The 24,587-nt window shown below is 35.3% G+C and overlaps 1 protein-coding gene and 1 pseudogene across 1 annotated transcript; both read left to right on the top strand.

Annotated features, from left to right (window-relative positions):
• The first annotated feature begins 4,657 nt into the window (after positions 1–4,657).
• On the top strand, positions 4,658–5,968 carry LOC120216573 (elicitor-responsive protein 1-like). The gene is made up of 7 exons (XM_039213940.1): positions 4,658–4,736; positions 4,821–4,925; positions 5,021–5,147; positions 5,232–5,303; positions 5,381–5,426; positions 5,505–5,784; positions 5,872–5,968. Exons 1-7 carry the CDS (start codon positions 4,694–4,696, stop codon positions 5,904–5,906), a joined length of 708 nt encoding a protein of 235 aa, XP_039069871.1. The 5' UTR covers positions 4,658–4,693; the 3' UTR covers positions 5,907–5,968.
• A 10,034-nt stretch (positions 5,969–16,002) lies between these two features.
• Positions 16,003–17,516, top strand: LOC120216569 (annotated as a pseudogene).
• The last annotated feature ends 7,071 nt before the right edge of the window (positions 17,517–24,587 follow it).

The following is a 24,587-nucleotide window of genomic DNA, read 5'->3' as shown; positions in this document are numbered from 1 at the left end:
TAGGCTCATTCCCTTCAAACTTTGCCCATTCAAAACACAAATCCTCCAACACACCATCGTATGTTTATTAATCTGTCTCGGCAAGAATTTTTGTATGTTGTTCTTTCACCTTGTCAAGTTTAAAGTATTAGTTTAAGACCGAGTGAGTGAACTATATGGATTTCCATATAATGTACACAAAATGCTAGGATGGGTCACCTAGGTAGGCGTAAAACTCTCGCACAATTGTCGGCGCCACTGCCTTTAGGTGCCGGGCGAATTTCTCCCACTTATGCTTTCGAACAATTTTCATTATTTCCAGCCTAAACGGTTCTTCTCCAGCCTTAGGGAAGACAAAGTCATCCTCCAAGTAAACTTGTCGCTTCTGCAGGGCCTTGAACTTTGCCTCAGCCTTGGCAGTTTGGAAGCGATCGAAACGTGTAGCCGCGACAGAGGATGTAGAAGCACCTGGATTCTTCTTGGATCAGGCCATGATGTTTGTTGTGATAGATTTAGGGAAAGAACAAAGGATTTTCATGGCAGTAATGGAGGGTTTTGGTGAAAGGTGTAAAATCGAAGGAAAGAAAAGATGAAGAAGACTGAGTTGAAAATGAGTGAACGGTGTGGAGAAAGAGGAATTAGGCGGTTTTGGAGAAATATTTGGGTAATGGGTGGTTTTTTAGGGGTAAAATAATAAATCAATAAAGGGAAAATAGATATTATATTAATGGGGAAGATATTTGATTTGACTAAAAGTAATATAATAAAGGAAAAATATTTTTCCCTCTCAAAAGTGCCACCAAAACCATTATTCTAGGGTTTCTCCTCCTTCCATGCATGAGCACAAACCCTACGCTACCACGTGTATCCTTGCTGCAAAAAGAAATAAAACTAGAGAATAAAATAAAAGTATACAACTCGTGTAAAATAAAATAAAAACATATTATTTATGTACATAGTAAAAATTTTTGTTGCCTATGCAACCAAATTTGTTCAGGGAAGAAAGGCAAACTCTTGGGCATCGTGAACTAACGACGTCAATTTATCACGCAGGATGGGTGCTCTATTGTACGCCTTTAGTCGTTGACCATTCACCTTAAAGGTTGACCCATCATACATGTTCTTAATTTCTACTACGCCACGGCTATGGACTCGATGTACGATGAACGATCCTGACTATCAAGATTTCAGCTTGCCTAGAAATAGCTTGAGTCGTGAATTATAAAGCAATACTTATTGTCCAGGAAAAAATTACCTAGGCAAAAATTTTCTGTCATGCCATTTTTTCGTATTTTCTTTGTAAAGGCGGACATTTTCATACGCTTGAGCTCTAAGTTCATCCATTTCATTAAGCTCTAACAATCTTCTTTCTCCAGCAAGTTACGCATCCATATTTAGTTTATTAATGGCCCAAAATGCTTTGTGTTCTAATTCCACGGGAAAATGATACGTCTTTCCATAAACTAACTTGAATAAAGACATTCCGAGTGGCATTTTAAATGTTGTACGGTAGGCCTACAATGTCTCATTGAGCATCGACGACCAATCTTTGCGCTTTGAGTTGACCACCATTTCAAGATTCTGCTTGATCTCGCGATTAGAGACCTCAGGCTGCCCATTAGTATGGGGATGATATGCCATGTCAATTATATGACACACCCAGTATCTCATCAAAGCCTTGGAAATTAATTTGTTGTCGAAGTGAGTACCTTCATCAGTGGTAATTGCTCGTGGTGCTCTAAAACGCGTGAATATGTTTTTGTACAAGAATTTCAATACGGTCTTGGATTCATTGTGAGATGTGGCCACGAGTTCAACCCATTTGGAAACATAGTATACTACCAAGAGTATGTACAAATCACCAAAGAACGATAGGAAATGTCCCATAAAATCGATCCCCCATACATCGAAGAGCTCAACTTCCAAAATGTTTTGCCATAGCATCTTATTTCTCTTCGATATGCTCCCAGTGCGCTGACAACGATCACATAACTTATAGAAGTCATGTGCATTCTTGAATAAGGTAGGCCGTAGAAGGTGGAATGGAGGACCTTTACAACAGTCCTCATCCCACCAAAGTGCCCTCCACACGGGGATGTATGGCAATGAAGTAGGGAGAGTAAGGGTCGATTCGCAGGGACTAAGGAAGATTCTGAATTGGTTGTTATTGATTTTTGAAATAGTCAAATAATAACAAGTAAAAGAAAAAATGGGGGGTTTGAAAGATTATAAAAAATATAAAGATTGAAAGAAATTAAAAGAAAATGTAAAAATTCAAGATGATTAAAAACAGCCTCAAGCTTTCGCTTTGCCTCAAATTCTAATCAATCATTGAATAAGATTTTCCTCCGGTTAAATGATGGTTTGAATCCACAAGGTTCAATTCTTGTAGCTCATTTTCCTCTTTGGTGATTGATTTTCCAAATCTATTTTACTAATCGCAATCCTTGTTCAGATTAACTTCAACTATCATTATTAACTCAAAATAGTTCTAAAGCACTTGAAAAAACCCAACTCGAATTATGTTTTATCTATGAAAGTCGAACTTGATCCCAATTTCCCTTCGCGTGCCATCTCTAAGTGTGTTCAAGGGAATTCAAATCAATTGATTCTATAATCCCAACGTTAATCCATCACAACATCCAAGCCAAAAATTTTTTTTGAAGTGAAAACGTTTTGATTTTAAGAAAGACCGATCACCAATCTAGTTTCCAGAAAATTGAGAATTTAACCCGAAAGGGTATGAGGTACTTTTCAATTCTCATGTTAGGAATTGAGTCATCGCTTCAACCTTTGGCTATAAAAAACTTAGCTAAGTATGATAGAAATCGTACTTAGCATTTTTAAAAGAAAATCTTTAAAAAAAATAAAAGAAAGAAAAGTAAAAGAAAAATTAAAACTTTACAAAACTAAAGAAAGAAACAAGAGAATTCAAGAGTGAATGATCTCAATGATGAATTGAGGCTTTTATAGTCCTCAACAACCTTAAAAGATTATATTCAAACTAAAATATAATAATGAAATATAATTCCTAAAATTAAAAATAAATCCTAATTTAAATTTGAAAAATGCAGCTGAATCTCCTGTTCCCTCCAAGTTGCTGACTGGACGCCATATCAGATGCGTCATGTCTCAAGTCATGCCCACAAATCCAGTCATGACTCCAGAAAATAAAAAATTGCACAATTTCATCAATTTTAACAAAAATTTAGAATCTATTGTCCTACGTTATGAACGAAAAAAGTCCAAATTAACAACTTAAAATAACTAATCAATGAGTAATTAATAATAAAATAATACATAATTTAAGCAATAATAAATCATCATTTTGCAACAACTTTCCAGAATTGATCTGTCAATCCTATCCTTCTCTTATGGTTGGTTCTATATCAGTTTAATATTTTCCTTTATGCTAATTTGAACAGTTTTGCATGATTTTAAATTCGAAGATGAAGATATAATATTTGAAATATATGAATTCAACAAATTATGGAGTTTGAACTGAATATAATTATGCATGGTCAATGCAGCCTATGTTAACCTCCGTTTTTTATTCTTCCTGTTCGAAGGTTATTACATCTTATTAAATAATTCTAATGTTTCACAGACATGAACATAAGAAGAATGAGCAAAAGGAAGAGAAATCATATCTTTTGATGATAATATAGTTTGATTATCCTAATGACTAATGAGTTGAGCTTCACAATTCAAACCATGTCCTCGTCCGTCTTTGAGAGGTCCAAATCAACAAAAATCTTGCATGATTAAGACACGTTTCTACTCTTTGTTAGATTACTAATTGCGACGGTAGAAAATAAGAAAAGACACAGGAAGCAAAGAAAGAAGGAAAATTCTTCTTATTAACATTACTCCCAGAGACAGTCATTGATTTCCTCCCTCTGAACCAAAACAGGCTGAGGAGAAGCGAAGGCCAAGTTTTGAGCTTTCAAGTTTCTGCTTAGCCCAGACAAGAATGGCCCAAGTCTAAAGAAGCCCCAGTCGGGTCACTCGGCAACTCTTTCGACCCAGAGCATTTATTCTTTTACTCGCTGGTTGTTTAAACTTACCTGCATAAATGCTACTATTATTTTAGCTTATAATTATAGTGATTAATTATTAGATTTGACATGGTCATGATTTATGAAGATAAGGCAGTCGGATGCCTAGCAACATCTCTGAAAGTCAATACCAGAATCAGCTAACAAAACTGAGTTGGCACGTTGTTGGCAACAGAACCATTGACTTCCCCCATTAGAACGAGTTTACGCGAAGCGCTTCATTGTCAACTCTGGAGGAGTAAGATACCCCCTCCCCCCTTTTCTCCGTTGACTTTCACCAATCTACAATTTGGAATAGAATTTAATCTTTAAAATGACTAAATTTGTGAACATTTCATGAGGCCGTAATTGTTTACTAAACTTTACTGCATTAGCATGCATTGGAGATTTTTCTTCTCAATTAACGCGCAATGGCATGCTTATCCTATTCCTTCACACTTCCGCAAGTTGGTTGGTTTCTCCATTAAAAATCCAAAGCACCCCATGGTTAATACAGCTCACCTGGATGACTAGAAGAGTTCAGTCAACCTTTTGCTAATAGAGATTGTTTCGTTCATCCCTATAAATGCTACTGGTAGTAGGAATTAATACTTTGTATATTTTCAAAGTAACACCAAGGATTTAGATCGGGATACAGTGGTTTCACGCTTGCGATCATGTCGATCTCGGGAATCCATGGCCTGACTTTGGAGGTTACAGGTATGATAGTGATACATTTGATTTAACCTCAGTTCCTAATCGTCTTCACTGCTTCGAGTTCTTATTCTAATATTCCCTATGCAGTTGTTGGATGTTATAACTTGCAAGACAAGGAATGGGTATCGAGACAGGATCCTTATGTATGTCTAGATTATGGGAGTGCCAAGTATCGAACCAAAACCTGCACAGGTAATTAATCTGTCTCTTTTGGTGTTTGATTTGCTAATTAATATGACATCATTTTCAAGTGATAAATCTCCCGAGTTGACGAATCTTGTAATTAGATGGAGGGAGGAATCCTACTTTTCAAGAGAAGTTCATTTTCACACTTATTGAAGGCCTCAGGGAGTTGAATGTGGGGGTTTGGAACAGCAACACTCTCGTCGCCGATGATTTTATCGGCAGTGGAAGGTAAGATTCACTCTTTCCATTTAATTAAAACAAAAAATTCCCTAAACCCTGTAGCTAAATCCAGTTTTATGACTTGCTTTACAGGATTCAACTCCACACAGTTCTGTCCCAAGGTTTTGAAGATTGCACCTGGCCTCTTCAAAGCAAAACTGGCAGGTTAGTTAAATACAAGGTTTGGTATATATATTATAACCATAGCCTCGTACATCTCCGATTGATTTCTTTTGCTACAGACATTCAGGAGAAGTTAGACTAATAATGTACTACCCCAATGCAAGAGTAAGTTCCATTCCATATATCATTGATATCCTGTTGTATAGCCTGACCGAGTAACCATGCCATGGTTTTCAATTGTAGCAACCGCAAAACTGGATGACAAAAGGAGCTCCGTCATTTCCAGGATATGCACCATCTGCCCCCTTAGCCCAGGTCACACCGTATGCTCATCCACCAGCAGCTCCATATCCGACTCCGATGCCATATGCAGCCCTCGGCCTATCTTCTTACAATTCGTATCCTCCTACTACAACAACAACATATCCACCATCTCCATACGCTGGCTATCCTCCTGCAAGTTATACTTATCCTCCACAAGTATACCCACCTCCTCCTCAGCCTTCACCTTGCTATCCACCAGGTACATTTCTGCTTAGCTATCGCTTGTGCACTTCTGTCAATCTTGATTTTTTTTTTACTTTATCTGAATTTGTGATGATTGTTACAGCCCCAGCCGGAATCTATCCTCCGCCACCCTATTGAGCTATTTTGTCACTAAAGCTGAGAAGTACTACATCAACTGAAGCTAAAAGAAAGTGAGCCACAATGGCTTTGCAATTGATCTGATTTCTGCGAAAAGTTATTTACATTGTATTGTATTAATACATTTCCCCTTTTTCATTGACATGTTTCAAACATACCACTCGGTTCTTGCTGAAAAAAATGGTTTCTTTGAATCCACTGCTTCTCTGTAATTCTAGATCATAAAATGCTGTTTTCTCCTACATTGTAAACTGCCTGTTGTTTTTTTGGCCAAACAATCACTCAATACCTTAGCATGCATACTTTCATCACAATACCAAGCAAAATTTGAGGCAGCCATATAAAGTAGAAGGCAGGCATTGAATTTCATTTAACCCTGTAAAAATCTACGCAAAATAGGGAAAAGAAAAACTTTATTCAATTTATTATGTTTTTAAGAGTTATTATTTTCATGCAAAGGACATAAAATATTTACTTTTTTAAGAAAATTTAAAGTAAATAAAAATTGAAAATTGTTTAAAGTCATGAACTCGTTATGCTTTACTGAATGGGCAAGGCATTGGCATAGGCATTATTGTACTCGAGAAACTACTATTTTTCTTTTAATTAAAACAAGTCGTCTCAGTTTGCTTATAATAATTATAAGAAGGCAAAAGGTATATCAGACCCTCAACTTTTCAAGAAAAAAAAAACCGCAATGTGTCTCTTCATTTTTTTTCTCTCTCAATGTTGCCCTCCAGTTTAGAAAAAAAAACTTAATATGATCATTTGACCGACGATTTTCATCTCTAACCGACGGGTCGTTAGTTTTTGACGACGTGGAACATTAAGCTCTCTAACCCCTTTTTTGTTGATTATTAGGCTATGACTAGGATAAAATTGCTAACTAGGAAAATTAAAAAATTAATAACAAATAAATTAATTTTTACAGGAAACCTAAATGAAACTTACATACACGCCATGCATTGCATCCTAGAAAATCGGGAAACAAATCCTTGAATCAAAAAACTTAATTGTCAAAATCATTCGTCTGAAAATTTCTTTCTTCTTGAAACTCGGTCAAGAAACCCATAAATCTTTTCTTGCTTTTGTCGAAAAAATGAAGTGAAAACCTAGTGAAGAAACTTAAAATCCTTGTTTTTAGTAAACCTTTGTTCTAAACTCATTCAGAAGTCAGACTTAAAACCCAATATGTGTCTGTTCTAAAATCCATAATCTAGTGTTGCTTTTGTGAAAAACTCAGTCAGGAAACCGAAAATATAAACCTCACAAGGAAAAGTGAAAACATTCAAAAGGAAGTGGAGCCCTAAAATCAATAAGTTTTAGCAAAACTTTTTAGGGATTTTCATTTTTTGAAATTGGAAGAAAGTAGATCCTTGTCGTTATTCGAAGGAAGTAGAGCCCTAAAATCTCATGTTTTGATATTTGAGTATGAGGGATGCCCACTTTAAAAATGTATAACTTTTTCCCAAATACTTTAGTATTTTTATGTTTGTTATAGATTATTAGTATTACTTTGAGAAAACTAACGATTTTTTATTCTTGATCTCACATGTTCATGTGGTTGGCATCAATATAAAAGCATCAAGGTAATATGCATGAACAACATTGTTTGATTGTAACTAACTGCAATGCAAGATCACATCATGGTTAATCCAAAAATGTAGATGAATGTTTAGTCAACTCTGAAGTTTAGGGCCAGGCCACCGATTTGGTTTAGTTTCTAAAATTCCCCCAGGCTCAGCAATCAAAACTCAACTTATTTGCTTGTTTGAAACTATATATATATATATACTTAGCTTATAAATAATGATGGTCTAGTATGATAGTTTTTTTTTACAAAATATGATATATAACATTTGCATTTTGTGATAACTATATTTTGTCAGAATATCGAACATAATATTTGAACTACTATTTTATATATTATTATAAAAATTGAGTTAACACTATTAATGAGTGTCGTATTTAAAATATGATTCTGTGTAATATTATGGTATTAAAATTAATACTATTAGTAAGTGATAAATCAATCAATAAAATTAAAATATTATTTTGTGTAATATTATGGTATTAAAAGTATTGTCGAGGCAAGAAATATTGTGAAGTATGGTGTGCATAAAAGTTTGGTTGAGGCAAGGAAAATTTGCAAGAGTAAACAAATAAAAAATAGTCGAGGCAAATAGAAACGTCGAGCTTAATATATTCAGGAAAAACCTCACACAATCAGACTTCTTATGGAGCACTTAGGTTAGTTTTGCTATGGTGAGAAATTATTTCACGCTAAGGATGATTTAATGCACTATGCTTAGGCTGCCCGACAGGATTACTAGAGTATTCAAGGACGATTGCTATGACAATACTACTCGGAAGGAACTACAACCATTGTTTGTCAATTTGTTGTTGTGGCAATACCCCTCAACGTAAACTGCAATCGTTTCCTATCCTACTCAAGTAGCTACCCCTTTTAGTTGAATAAAACCCTTTCCATATCTCTAAGGCGAATTAGAACCTCACCATCCCGGATTAGTTCTGTTGTTCACGTAGATCTACCCTACCTCTCTCGATATTAGGCATCTATTCCTAGAAAAATGGCAATCTCTCGAATGCTCTTACAAAGTCTAAGAATGTTTTACCGAGGCACCAGGCAATCTCTCAAAAGCTTTTACATTGTCAAGGCAAAATATTAAAACAATGAACAAAACAACATTAGGCATCAGCAAACTTCATCATTCATTAACATTCAAATAACATTTCATCAAAACAATAACCAACACCAAATAAAATAGTTCGTAGTGCGACAAATATCATACAAAGTTAAACATTCAGTACAAGTCATTTAAGCGAAATGGAAATTAAGAACAAATGAAGAAACACTCCCAAACAGAGCTCTGCCGTGACATTCTGACCACCATCATGCCTGCTCCAGCGGCCATCCAGTCTCGAGGGCCTGACTGCTGCTCCGATAAAGCCCGTCTATGGAGGACACCAAGGACGGTTGAGCAGGGAACTGTGGAAAATAAGGTGATGCGACCACTTACTCCAAGCCTATAGTAGATCCTCTCCTTGATTGTCTCCCTTTTTTGAGAGCTATAATGGGGTATTAATAGTGGAAATTTCTAGGGTCTTGTGTCTTTGAAAATTCCCTAAATACCCTCGTTGACTTACCCATTTTATGAATGATATAACGGCTGGAAGTGATCAATTTCCTTGATGAGGGCATGATTGCACGTGAGGATGAAGCTGGGCAAATAATGTCAGCAGTTGTTGAGCCACATCGGATCATCAAGATAAATATTGCCTCGACAAGAAAAAATATGTTCCTCACTATCATCTTTTTATGTTCCTCTAGCCCTGGGAAATTGTTTTGTCTCGGCAAATAAATTCTTCCTTAGTTATTTCTTTTATCAACACATCCAACAAAGAACCTTCTTCCTCAACAGCATCAGTTAAGCCAAATAAATCTTTCTTAGGTAAAACTTATCAACCATATGCAAATATGACCTAAATACAACTAAAATGCTATGACAACGATTTTAGACACACAATAACTTAAGTAAAAAGACAGAAAACATAGTTTTTTTTACGAAGTTATCACACCCCAAACTTAAGTTATTGCTTGTCCTCAAGCAATTGATAATAAGCAGTAGAGAAATAAATTACCATGGCAAAGCAAAAAAATTAGGACAATCCTATGGTTTAAAATTTTATCCCTCAACAAAAAGTTTAGCCTCAACATGGTAGATTGTACGAGAAGTCAAGTACGTTTCCTAGGTCAGGATTCTTTGTTGGTGTGTGTGTGTGATTGTATAGTAGTATATGCTTTAACATAGTTAGAAAACTCATAAATAAGCGCTTCTATTTTGTCAATGAATCGAATTATTCATCAAGCATAGTTTCACTCCTATTTATTCAACATGTAACTTCAACGTTTTTTATGCATACTTCAAGGGGAGTCAGCTCATCACAACTACTATCTCACAGTCTAAATGAGAGGGAGCATACCTTCCACTCTCGACCTAGTCAGGTAGAGTCATCCTGTGACTACTTTCATTCACTCATATGCTAAGGCAACCATTTATTTAAGAAATTTTCCAGGCTATGCCAACACATAGAGGAGTGTCCCTCTATAGTTATGTCGAGGCATTTTTTGTTGTTGTAATTCACACAATTCAAAATATTAAGGAGTTCAATTTAGCCTTTCAAACATTTATTGGCACGACACGAAAAATGTTATTTCCTAAAAAATTTCTAAGCACCTTAAGCAGAGAAAACATACAATCATGTTCAAAGAGTCACAAAGAATCAAGTCCTAAGGTCGATTCTAGCCTTCAACAGTCATGTAAAATAATTATGGCCTAGGCAATAAAATTTTCTTTCATCATCAGGCATCATCAACTTTTTCCAACAACTATCCTAATGAAACTCATATCATGACAACAAAATTTTCAACCAATTATTATCAAGAATGAAAAAACTAAGTATGGAGTACAATACCTCCCCCAAACTTGAGGGATGAATTGTCCTCAATGCATGAATATTAACGTAATGAAAAATACTCTAAATTGCTAATGCAAATGCAAATGAAGAAAAATTACCTTATTGTGGTGGAAAGGCTTGACTAGACGCGCAGGTTCTGCGACGTTGGAGAGGAGGGGTTTTTTCAGATCTAGTGTCTCATTAAGGAAACGAAGAAGGAGATGACATAGCAATACGACCAACTGTGCGATTGAGACAATGTCGCATACTCGGGGGACTAGTAGATGATGGCATCTCCTCGGTATGCGAGGGCTCAGTAGGGACTTCTTGAGGTTGACTTGCTTCAGGGTCAAGAGTTGGTTCAACATTAAGATCCGGTGGATGTTCAAATACTTGTTCAGTAGTAGGTTGGTCAGGTACTGAATAAAATCATCATCATCAAAGAATTCTGGTAGGATTTCGCGAGTGTTCTAGAAAGAAGATGAGGGGGAGGAGCTGAGATAACCATATGTTTGGTCGTAGCCTTTTTCATGGATGGGGGAGACATGCATGACAAGAGGAGTGACATCTATGAGGGACTCGGGTGGAACATTTTGTGCCAAGGCATGAATTGTATTGCCTCCTGTAGGTAGCGATTGGCGTAGGATTTCATCGGGAAAATATGGCAGGTCTTCTTTGGTAACTAGAAGTCGTTCCTTGAAGAAAACATTCATCTAGGTATCCCTAGCCTTGGCATAGTTGAAGAAGGTCTGCATGTAACCTTCCAAACGCTCCAACATCTCTCGTGTCTCCCTAGTGGATGTGACCATTGCTGTCATTCCTCTTGCGGAGCGTTATCATCAAAACTCATCAGCTCGGGCATCTTTCTTTTGGTGATGCTTTCCTTCAACTTGATAAAGTCCTCGAAAGGCTCCTTAGGGAATTTTTTCTTCATGCACAAAGCTGTTATTAAATTGGGAAAGAGTATATTACCTCGGGTCCTCTTTGCACACTCGTGGATCTGCTCAAAAATTATCTCACCCACATTTATCGTACGCCCGTAAATGATAAAGTGCAGCAACATCAATCGCCTTACCAATATTATCGTGTTGTGTGAGGCATCAGTCTGTCTTTCAAAAAGTGGTTCCATAATTTGGATACTGGCTTAAGGGCTCGACGATCCATACACTTACGGTTAGGCTCATTCCCTTCAAACTTTGCCCATTCAAAACACAAATCCTCCAACACACCATCGTATGTTTATTAATCTGTCTCGGCAAGAATTTTTGTATGTTGTTCTTTCACCTTGTCAAGTTTAAAGTATTAGTTTAAGACCGAGTGAGTGAACTATATGGATTTCCATATAATGTACAAAATGCTAGGATGGGTCACCTAGGTAGGCGTAAAACTCTCGCACAATTGTCGGCGCCACTGCCTTTAGGTGCCGGGCGAATTTCTCCCACTTATGCTTTCGAACAATTTTCATTATTTCCAGCCTAAACGGTTCTTCTCCAGCCTTAGGGAAGACAAAGTCACCCTCCAAGTAAACTTGTCGCTTCTGCAGGGCCTTGAACTTTGCCTCAGCCTTGGCAGTTTGGAAGCGATCGAAACGTGTAGCCGCGACAGAGGATGTAGAAGCACCTGGATTCTTCTTGGATCAGGCCATGATGTTTGTTGTGATAGATTTAGGGAAAGAACAAAGGATTTTCATGGCAGTAATGGAGGGTTTTGGTGAAAGGTGTAAAATCGAAGGAAAGAAAAGATGAAGAAGACTGAGTTGAAAATGAGTGAACGGTGTGGAGAAAGAGGAATTAGGCGGTTTTGGAGAAATATTTGGGTAATGGGTGGTTTTTTAGGGGTAAAATAATAAATCAATAAAGGGAAAATAGATATTATATTAATGGGGAAGATATTTGATTTGACTAAAAGTAATATAATAAAGGAAAATATTTTTCCCTCTCAAAAGTGCCACCAAAACCATTATTCTAGGGTTTCTCCTCCTTCCATGCATGAGCACAAACCCTACGCTACCACGTGTATCCTTGCTGCAAAAAGAAATAAAACTAGAGAATAAAATAAAAGTATACAACTCGTGTAAAATAAAATAAAAACATATTATTTATGTACATAGTAAAAATTTTTGTTGCCTATGCAACCAAATTTGTTCAGGGAAGAAAGGCAAACTCTTGGGCATCGTGAACTAACGACGTCAATTTATCACGCAGGATGGGTGCTCTATTGTACGCCTTTAGTCGTTGACCATTCACCTTAAAGGTTGACCCATCATACATGTTCTTAATTTCTACTACGCCACGGCTATGGACTCGATGTACGATGAACGATCCTGACTATCAAGATTTCAGCTTGCCTAGAAATAGCTTGAGTCGTGAATTATAAAGCAATACTTATTGTCCAGGAAAAAATTACCTAGGCAAAAATTTTCTGTCATGCCATTTTTCGTATTTTCTTTGTAAAGGCGGACATTTTCATACGCTTGAGCTCTAAGTTCATCCATTTCATTAAGCTCTAACAATCTTCTTTCTCCAGCAAGTTACGCATCCATATTTAGTTTATTAATGGCCCAAAATGCTTTGTGTTCTAATTCCACGGGAAAATGATACGTCTTTCCATAAACTAACTTGAATAAAGACATTCCGAGTGGCATTTTAAATGTTGTACGGTAGGCCTACAATGTCTCATTGAGCATCGACGACCAATCTTTGCGCTTTGAGTTGACCACCATTTCAAGATTCTGCTTGATCTCGCGATTAGAGACCTCAGGCTGCCCATTAGTATGGGGATGATATGCCATGTCAATTATATGACACACCCAGTATCTCATCAAAGCCTTGGAAATTAATTTGTTGTCGAAGTGAGTACCTTCATCAGTGGTAATTGCTCGTGGTGCTCTAAAACGCGTGAATATGTTTTTGTACAAGAATTTCAATACGGTCTTGGATTCATTGTGAGATGTGGCCACGAGTTCAACCCATTTGGAAACATAGTATACTACCAAGAGTATGTACAAATCACCAAAGAACGATAGGAAATGTCCCATAAAATCGATCCCCCATACATCGAAGAGCTCAACTTCCAAAATGTTTTGCCATAGCATCTTATTTCTCTTCGATATGCTCCCAGTGCGCTGACAACGATCACATAACTTATAGAAGTCATGTGCATTCTTGAATAAGGTAGGCCGTAGAAGGTGGAATGGAGGACCTTTACAACAGTCCTCATCCCACCAAAGTGCCCTCCACACGGGGATGTATGGCAATGAAGTAGGGAGAGTAAGGGTCGATTCGCAGGGACTAAGGAAGATTCTGAATTGGTTGTTATTGATTTTTGAAATAGTCAAATAATAACAAGTAAAAGAAAAATGGGGGGTTTGAAAGATTATAAAAAATATAAAGATTGAAAGAAATTAAAAGAAAATGTAAAAATTCAAGATGATTAAAAACAGCCTCAAGCTTTCGCTTTGCCTCAAATTCTAATCAATCATTGAATAAGATTTTCCTCCGGTTAAATGATGGTTTGAATCCACAAGGTTCAATTCTTGTAGCTCATTTTCCTCTTTGGTGATTGATTTTCCAAATCTATTTTACTAATCGCAATCCTTGTTCAGATTAACTTCAACTATCATTATTAACTCAAAATAGTTCTAAAGCACTTGAAAAAACCCGACTCGAATTATGTTTTATCTATGAAAGTCGAACTTGATCCCAATTTCCCTTCGCGTGCCATCTCTAAGTGTGTTCAAGGGAATTCAAATCAATTGATTCTATAATCCCAACGTTAATCCATCACAACATCCAAGCCAAAAATTTTTTTGAAGTGAAAACGTTTTGATTTTAAGAAAGACCGATCACCAATCTAGTTTCCAGAAAATTGAGAATTTAACCCGAAAGGGTATGAGGTACTTTTCAATTCTCATGTTAGGAATTGAGTCATCGCTTCAACCTTTGGCTATAAAAAACTTAGCTAAGTATGATAGAAATCGTACTTAGCATTTTTAAAAGAAAATCTTTAAAAAAAATAAAAGAAAGAAAAGTAAAAGAAAAATTAAAACTTTACAAAACTAAAGAAAGAAACAAGAGAATTCAAGAGTGAATGATCTCAATGATGAATTGAGGCTTTTATAGTCCTCAACAACCTTAAAAGATTATATTCAAACTAAAATATAATAATGAAATATAATTCCTAAAATTAAAAATAAATCCTAATTTAAATTTGAAAAATGCAGCTGAATCTCCTGTTCCCTCCAAGTTGCTGACTGGACGCCATATCAGATGCGTCATGTCTCAAGTCATGCCCACAAATCCAGTCATGACTCCAGAAAATAAAAAAATTGCACAATTTCATCAATTTTAACAAAAAATTTAGAATCTATTGTCCTACGTTATGAACGAAAAAAGTCCAAATTAACAACTTAAAATAACTAATCAATGAGTAATTAATAATAAAATAATACATAATTTAAGCAATAATAAATCATCATTTTGCAACAACTTTCCAGAATTGATCTGTCAATCCTATCCTTCTCTTATGGTTGGTTCTATATCAGTTTAATATTTTCCTTTATGCTAATTTGAACAGTTTTGCATGATTTTAAATTCGAAGATGAAGATATAATATTTGAAATATATGAATTCAACAAATTATGGAGTTTGAACTGAATATAATTATGCATGGTCAATGCAGCCTATGTTAACCTCCGTTTTTTATTCTTCCTGTTCGAAGGTTATTACATCTTATTAAATAATTCTAATGTTTCACAGACATGAACATAAGAAGAATGAGCAAAAGGAAGAGAAATCATATCTTTTGATGATAATATAGTTTGATTATCCTAATGACTAATGAGTTGAGCTTCACAATTCAAACCATGTCCTCGTCCGTCTTTGAGAGGTCCAAATCAACAAAAATCTTGCATGATTAAGACACGTTTCTACTCTTTGTTAGATTACTAATTGCGACGGTAGAAAATAAGAAAAGACACAGGAAGCAAAGAAAGAAGGAAAATTCTTCTTATTAACATTACTCCCAGAGACAGTCATTGATTTCCTCCCTCTGAACCAAAACAGGCTGAGGAGAAGCGAAGGCCAAGTTTTGAGCTTTCAAGTTTCTGCTTAGCCCAGACAAGAATGGCCCAAGTCTAAAGAAGCCCCAGTCGGGTCACTCGGCAACTCTTTCGACCCAGAGCATTTATTCTTTTACTCGCTGGTTGTTTAAACTTACCTGCATAAATGCTACTATTATTTTAGCTTATAATTATAGTGATTAATTATTAGATTTGACATGGTCATGATTTATGAAGATAAGGCAGTCGGATGCCTAGCAACATCTCTGAAAGTCAATACCAGAATCAGCTAACAAAACTGAGTTGGCACGTTGTTGGCAACAGAACCATTGACTTCCCCCATTAGAACGAGTTTACGCGAAGCGCTTCATTGTCAACTCTGGAGGAGTAAGATACCCCCTCCCCCCTTTTCTCCGTGACTTTCACCAATCTACAATTTGGAATAGAATTTAATCTTTAAAATGACTAAATTTGTGAACATTTCATGAGGCCGTAATTGTTTACTAAACTTTACTGCATTAGCATGCATTGGAGATTTTTCTTCTCAATTAACGCGCAATGGCATGCTTATCCTATTCCTTCACACTTCCGCAAGTTGGTTGGTTTCTCCATTAAAAATCCAAAGCACCCCATGGTTAATACAGCTCACCTGGATGACTAGAAGAGTTCAGTCAACCTTTTGCTAATAGAGATTGTTTCGTTCATCCCTATAAATGCTACTGGTAGTAGGAATTAATACTTTGTATATTTTCAAAGTAACACCAAGGATTTAGATCGGGATACAGTGGTTTCACGCTTGCGATCATGTCGATCTCGGAATCCATGGCCTGACTTTGGAGGTTACAGGTATGATAGTGATACATTTGATTTAACCTCAGTTCCTAATCGTCTTCACTGCTTCGAGTTCTTATTCTAATATTCCCTATGCAGTTGTTGGATGTTATAACTTGCAAGACAAGGAATGGGTATCGAGACAGGATCCTTATGTATGTCTAGATTATGGGAGTGCCAAGTATCGAACCAAAACCTGCACAGGTAATTAATCTGTCTCTTTTGGTGTTTGATTTGCTAATTAATATGACATCATTTTCAAGTGATAAATCTCCCGAGTTGACGAATCTTGTAATTAGATGGAGGGAGGAATCCTACTTTTCAAGAGAAGTTCATTTTCACACTTATTGAAGGCCTCAGGGAGTTGAATGTGGGGTTTGGAACAGCAACACTCTCGTCGCCGATGATTTTATCGGCAGTGGAAGGTAAGATTCACTCTTTCCATTTAATTAAAACAAAAAATTCCCTAAACCCTGTAGCTAAATCCAGTTTTATGACTTGCTTTACAGGATTCAACTCCACACAGTTCTGTCCCAAGGTTTTGAAGATTGCACCTGGCCTCTTCAAAGCAAAACTGGCAGGTTAGTTAAATACAAGGTTTGGTATATATTATAACCATAGCCTCGTACATCTCCGATTGATTTCTTTTGCTACAGACATTCAGGAGAAGTTAGACTAATAATGTACTACCCCAATGCAAGAGTAAGTTCCATTCCATATATCATTGATATCCTGTTGTATAGCCTGACCGAGTAACCATGCCATGGTTTTCAATTGTAGCAACCGCAAAACTGGATGACAAAAGGAGCTCCGTCATTTCCAGGATATGCACCATCTGCCCCCTTAGCCCAGGTCACACCGTATGCTCATCCACCAGCAGCTCCATATCCGACTCCGATGCCATATGCAGCCCTCGGCCTATCTTCTTACAATTCGTATCCTCCTACTACAACAACAACATATCCACCATCTCCATACGCTGGCTATCCTCCTGCAAGTTATACTTATCCTCCACAAGTATACCCACCTCCTCCTCAGCCTTCACCTTGCTATCCACCAGGTACATTTCTGCTTAGCTATCGCTTGTGCACTTCTGTCAATCTTGATTTTTTTTTTACTTTATCTGAATTTGTGATGATTGTTACAGCCCCAGCCGGAATCTATCCTCCGCCACCCTATTGAGCTATTTTGTCACTAAAGCTGAGAAGTACTACATCAACTGAAGCTAAAAGAAAGTGAGCCACAATGGCTTTGCAATTGATCTGATTTCTGCGAAAAGTTATTTACATTGTATTGTATTAATACATTTCCCCTTTTTCATTGACATGTTTCAAACATACCACTCGGTTCTTGCTGAAAAAAATGGTTTCTTTGAATCCACTGCTTCTCTGTAATTCTAGATCATAAAATGCTGTTTTCTCCTACATTGTAAACTGCCTGTTGTTTTTTTGGCCAAACAATCACTCAATACCTTAGCATGCATACTTTCATCACAATACCAAGCAAAATTTGAGGCAGCCATATAAAGTAGAAGGCAGGCATTGAATTTCATTTAACCCTGTAAAAATCTACGCAAAATAGGGAAAAGAAAACTTTATTCAATTTATTATGTTTTTAAGAGTTATTATTTTCATGCAAAGGACATAAAATATTTACTTTTTTAAGAAAATTTAAAGTAAATAAAAATTGAAAATTGTTTAAAGTCATGAACTCGTTATGCTTTACTGAATGGGCAAGGCATTGGCATAGGCATTATTGTACTCGAGAAACTACTATTTTTCTTTTAATTAAAACAAGTCGTCTCAGTTTGCTTATAATAATTATAAGAAGGCAAAAGGTATATCAGACCCTCAACTTTTCAAGAAAAAAAAAACCGCAATGTGTCTCTTCATTTTTTTTCTCTCTCAATGTTGCCCTCCAGTTTAGAAAAAAAAACTTAATATGATCATTTGACCGACGATTTTCATCTCTAACCGACGGGTCGTTAGTTTTTGACGACGTGGAACATTAAGCTCTCTAACCCCTTTTTTGTTGATTATTAGGCTATGACTAGGATAAAATTGCTAACTAGGAAAATTAAAAAATTAATAACAAATAAATTAATTTTTACAGGAAACCTAAATGAAACTTACATACACGCCATGCATTGCATCCTAGAAAATCGGGAAACAAATCCTTGAATCAAAAAACTTAATTGTCAAAATCATTCGTCTGAAAATTTCTTTCTTCTTGAAACTCGGTCAAGAAACCCATAATCTTTTCTTGCTTTTGTCGAAAAAATGAAGTGAAAACCTAGTGAAGAAACTTAAAATCCTTGTTTTTAGTAAACCTTTGTTCTAAACTCATTCAGAAGTCAGACTTAAAACCCAATATGTGTCTGTTCTAAAATCCATAATCTAGTGTTGCTTTTGTGAAAAACTCAGTCAGGAAACCGAAAATATAAACCTCACAAGGAAAAGTGAAAACATTCAAAAGGAAGTGGAGCCCTAAAATCAATAAGTTTTAGCAAAACTTTTTAGGGATTTTCATTTTTTGAAATTGGAAGAAAGTAGATCCTTGTCGTTATTCGAAGGAAGTAGAGCCCTAAAATCTCATGTTTTGATATTTGAGTATGAGGGATGCCCACTTTAAAAATGTATAACTTTTTCCCAAATACTTTAGTATTTTTATGTTTGTTATAGATTATTAGTATTACTTTGAGAAAACTAACGATTTTTTATTCTTGATCTCACATGTTCATGTGGTTGGCATCAATATAAAAGCATCAAGGTAATATGCATGAACAACATTGTTTGATTGTAATTGCTAATGTAGTTTTACTATTTGTGAATGTTTGACTGTTATTTTGTATATATCTTTATTTAGTGTTTCATTGTTTAGGTTTGATGGTAAAAGTAAAGATTTGATAAAATGTGATAGCATGTGGTTCCTATTTGTCTATGTGAAGTTTTTATTGTTTGTTAGCACATTTGTAAAATTTTGACATGTGATTCATGTGTGTTTACTTGTGTACTTTTTTTGTTGTTATCATGTGATAGCAAAGCTCCATATGTTTGATCCAGTATATGTGTTGCAATATTTTCATGGTGGTAAATTTAAGACAAGTCCTAGGTTTGAATATATAAATGGAGCTTCTAAAAAATTTCAGGTTGATCCAGATTGTTTGTCTATGGGATATGCAAAAAAATATGGAATTTTTAGGATATGAAGAAAAAAATGGGTGTTGATTCACAATGATGATACAGTTAGGAAGATGACAGATTTATTGTTGAAAATGGTATTGTAGATATATATGTGGACCACACAATTAATTATGATTTGGATAGTACAAAAATTAATGTTGGATGTGAAAAGTTAATAAGGTGGTTAAGGGTAAGATAATTATGGGTGATGTAAGGGATGCTGGTGTAAGTGGGGCAACTGGTGTAGATGGCTTAGGGGTTGTTGAGGTAGGGTATACTAGTGTAAGTGGCCTAACTGTTATAGATGGGTTAGGGGTTGTTGAGGAAGTGTTTGGGCCAACTAGTGTAAATGGGTTAGGGGTTGTTGAGGGAGTGTTTAGGCTTACTCGTGTAGATGAGTTAGCTGCTACTATTGATATTTTCGAGGATTATGATGGTGAACATGTTGATTTAGGGGCTACTGATATGGATGATAAAGATTATTTCTTACATGATATAGAAATAACATCTGATATAAATGATGAAATTGTATAAATAAGAAAAGAGTTTATCAGTGGGCAAAAAAGGGAAAAGAAACATGTTGAAGTAAGTGAAGGTAGTGATGAAGATGTTGAAGTGGGTGAAGACGATGGCGAGGATGTTGAAATTAGTGAAGATGATGGTGATAATCATAGTGAGTACTTAGACTCATTTGATCCAGGAGAATGTGGTGCAATAATGACTCTCCAAATATTTGTGGGGAATATTCTAGATGTCGAACAATAAGACCTAGATATGATCCAAAATGTGAAATTCCAACATGGTAACATGGTATGCGATTTGAAAATAACATTCAATTCAAAGAGATTGTGAATAAGTATTCTATGGCAAAAAGTGTGTAATTGAAACTTTTGAAAAATGAAGTGAAGAGGATACGAGTGTGTTGTAAGGAAGGGATTGCTTGGATAATATTTTCTAGTCATGACAGACAATTCGATTGTTATGTTGTGAAGATATAATCTAGTGCACAAATGTTGTAGGAGTAATAAACACACAATGTTGTCATGTAAGATGCTCCAAAACAAATTCAGAGATAGGATTTTAATGGAACCGAAAATGAAAATTTCAACATTGAAGGAATTGTGCAAAACAAAGCTAAAAGCTTATGCAACATATAATATGTGTCAAAGAGTAAGATTTGTTATGTTGAAGGAGATACGCGGCTCTTTTATAAACGAGTTTGCTACTTTTTTTACGGTATGTTGCAGAGTTGCTACACTCTAACGCTGGAAGTACAATAACAATTCAAATGAATAGAGATAATATTGGTGTAACAACATTCCATAGGATGCATGTTTGTTTACATGCACTGAAGGAATATTGGAAAGAATGTTGTAGACCATTTATATATTGGTATTGATGGTTGTTTTTTGAAATATATTATGAAAGGGATATTACTTGTTGCTATTGGAAGAGATGGAAATAATTAAATGCTTCTAATTGTTTAGGATGTTGTAGAGGGGAAGGAAAAGATTTCTGAAGATGGGTTTTACAAAAACTTATGTTTTATTTAGATCACCCTACTGGTAAGGGAATTCCATTAATGTCAGACATGCAAAAGGTTGAAATTTGTTATTTTATTATTTTTTAACTAATATTTATATGTGTTTGGTTACAAATAAAAACTATATTTTTTTGTTACTACAATGACTTATACCAACTTCAAAGGAATCATTCCCTGATATAAATCATAAGATGTGTGCATGACACATCTATGCATATTGGCATAAAAAATGAAAATGGATGAACAGAAGAGTTCAATTCTGAAATACCGTTCGAGCCATCTTTGTTGAAGACTTCGACGAATAGTTGCAAAAATTGGAAGCATTATGGCAAGATGCCTAAAAAGACCTTTTAGAGATTCATGTGCAACATTGGTCAAAGGCCTATTTTAAATATACTTGCAAGTGCGATGTGGTGGACAACATGGTCGAAGCATTTAATGGATGGATAGTTAAAGTAAGATGTAATCCCATCATTAACATGCTTGAACAAATTAGAATCATGGTAATGACTAGGATGTATGTTAAAAGAATTTGTAAACAAAAGTGGAGAACCAACATTTCACCAAGAGCACTTGAAAAGCTAGAAAGGAACATGGTAAATTCCACTCAATGTAGGCTTCAATGGAATGGTGATGGGGCTTTGAGATTATTCATTTAGATAACCAACATGTGGTTGATTTAAAAAAATTGACATGCACTTGTAAGGAATGGGGAATCAGTGGAATTTCTTGTTGTCATGCCATATGTGCAATATATCAAGAATCAAAAGCACATGAAGACTATGCTTCTGAGTGGTATAATAAGGAGAAGTATATGGCAAGTAATAGATATATCCTGCAACTTCTAAGAGGAAAAAAAATTTGGCCCAAGGATCTTGCTCCAATTCTACCTCGTATAGTGAAGATCCAACCTAGAAGACCCAAGAAAAAGCGGAGAAAAGATAAAGATGAACAAAAATTGAAAAGTGGAAAATACCCAAGATCAGGCTTTAAAATGATATGTGGTGTTTGTAAAACAGTGGGCCACAACAGGCAAACTTGTCCACAAATAAGAGCCAATGAGTCCCTAAACCAGGTATTCTTTAATCTTATTAAATCAGGTATTCTTTAATCTTATTTAATTTATTTTGGAGGTTCTTTATACACTAACTTATATGATTTTACAGTTGAATACAAATACGACTGTGGAATCATCCTCAACAATTAAGAAGTCTGCCACTTTGATTTCTACAACTAAGGGAATTACAAGACCATTAAAAAAAGGAAAAGACAAATTGGTATTTTTCTTAACACCAATATGAAAACTGATGAAGAAATATTGAATGTGAATACTTACATTGAAATGTTACTGAAATGTTTAGCTGGGATTTGAATATAACTACTTATATTGAAATGTTTAACTGGGTTATGAATATCACTATTTACATTGAAATGCTTAGCTGTGAATGGGAATATAAGTATTTACATTGATATAATTATTTATATATGTAGACACCCGTTTATGTCCGGGTCTTTTTTTATTAGTAATAATAATTATTATATTAATATTATTTCATTAATATTATTATATTATTATTAATATTACATTTTACATATTTTTGCAAGCCAAAGCCCAATACAATGCAAGCCCACTATCAGCTAACCCATTACAACAAGCCTAGACCTGCTCAAGTAATCCGACCCGAGCCGCCCAACTGACCCGACCCGATTCTACCTAGGGTTTCATCATAACCCTAGGTAGGTTTTCTGCCACTGCCGTCGCTGATTTCCATTGCTGCCATCGCCGTTGTCCTTCCCTGCACCAACAGTGACCATAACTCTGCTGCAACAATGACAGAGAGACAGAAATCAATCACAAATCAACCAAAAACCAAACCCCAAATTAAAATACCAATAAATCCCTAAATATTCGGGATTTATATCTTACAAAATCAGAAAAAGCCATGGGCTATTCTAGACTTCATCATCTCACCAGAAAAGCATTAAACATCATATGCAAGCAAACCAAAAGGGGGGGATTGGGGGATTTAGAAAAAAAGAACCGAGAACGAGACAGAAAGAAAATAGAAAAAATCTTACCTTTCATCGCCTGGTGGTCGTGGATCTCATCGGAGAAGAGGAAGAGCCTAACCAAAGGTAAAAGGTGTATTGATTTTGGGGTTTTAGTTTCGGGTTTGAGTGGGTAAGGGTTGTTTTTTAGAAAAGATGAGAGAGGAATAGGCCATCCTCAAGTGTTTAACCCCGTGGCCACCAATCTACGGTGGCCGGGGTTTTGGTTTCGTTCTCCTCGGCGACGAGGGGTGCGAAGAGAGTGAGAGGAGAGAATGAGTATGAACGGCTGAGGCTTTAAAATGGTTTAGGGTTTTAAAATAACCCTTAAGTGGGTATATAACCCATACACCATGCGACGTCGTTTCAAAGGGGAGGGTTTCCGTGTTTTCTATTTAGGGGTAAATATCACTTTTAATCCCTGTGGTTTTGTAAACTCAGCCCGTGTTTCTCATATTTTTAGGGTAAATATCACGTTTGGTCCCCTGTATTTTGTAATCTGTTTGTTTAATCATTAAATGAAATTCATAATGTTCTGTTTCAGACATGTATCTTCTAATAATTGTGTTTTAGTCACTAGTTTGTTCTTTTGACATGTTTGTGTATGTTTACTTTAGTCTCAATGTTTTTAGTTATTTTATTTTAGTCATTTGGTAGATTGTGTTGTGTATTTTTGTTGACATTTAAATCTGGCCATGTCATTTGTAAATATTATATTTTAGTCACTGTGTTATGTATTATACATTTCTTGTAAATATTTGACATTGATCCCGATGTTTATAAATGTTTCATTCTAATCACTGACCCTGTGATATATTATTTTCATTAATGTTCCAAACTGGTCATGAAATCTATTTTTCTTTCGTTTTAATCATTGTATATTATGAATGCATTTTGGTTTAACTATTTATTTTGCCCTTTTGATTTCTGTTTTATCTATTTTAATCCCTAAGTTTATGTTTCAGTTATTTCAGTCCTTTAAATTCTTGTTTAAATTATTTTGGGTCCTTTGAAATTTTATTTTTGCTATTTTGGTCCTTGTTATTAAATATTTACTTTTTTATATCATTTTATTTAGTGATCGTATTATTCATTTGTATTTATGTTAATCCTTCATATATGTACATATCTTTATGTTATGTATTATTTATATCCTATGTAAATAAATATGTTTAACTTTATTTGTTGTATATGTTTTATTTCGTATATTTTTATTTATATTTATTTCCATTATGTTTCTTTATCTAGTATATGTTATTCGAAATTTTCAAGAACGAATTTTTAGAACGGGCGTAGAAAGTATCACTTGATCGAATTGGTACAATCTAGTACGACGTTTGAACTAAATGGAATTTGAAATAAATCAATTTTAGTTTGTTAATTGTTAAGTCGTTTTTATTGTACACTGAACAATGCAAGTTATGTATTTTATTTTTTCCGCAACTTTCAATTTGTAATTTATATTCGATATGCATCTTTTACATATTTGACGATTGAATATTCTTTAACAATGAGAAATTGTTGAAATAGCTTTCCTA

Source organism: Hibiscus syriacus, unplaced genomic scaffold (assembly GCF_006381635.1).
Source record: "Hibiscus syriacus cultivar Baekdansim isolate YM2019G1 unplaced genomic scaffold, ASM638163v2 tig00110162_pilon, whole genome shotgun sequence".
NCBI lineage: Eukaryota > Viridiplantae > Streptophyta > Magnoliopsida > Malvales > Malvaceae > Hibiscus > Hibiscus syriacus.
This window is presented reverse-complemented; position numbering and strand designations above follow the sequence as displayed.

Coding starts and splice junctions, on each gene's coding strand:
- LOC120216573 (XM_039213940.1), top strand. CDS start 4,694: ATGTCGATCTCGGGAATCCATGGCCTGACTTTGGAGGTTACAG. Junction 5,148..5,231: donor GATTTTATCGGCAGTGGAAG/GTAAGATTCACT, acceptor CTTGCTTTACAG/GATTCAACTCCACACAGTTC. Junction 5,785..5,871: donor TTCACCTTGCTATCCACCAG/GTACATTTCTGC, acceptor TGATTGTTACAG/CCCCAGCCGGAATCTATCCT.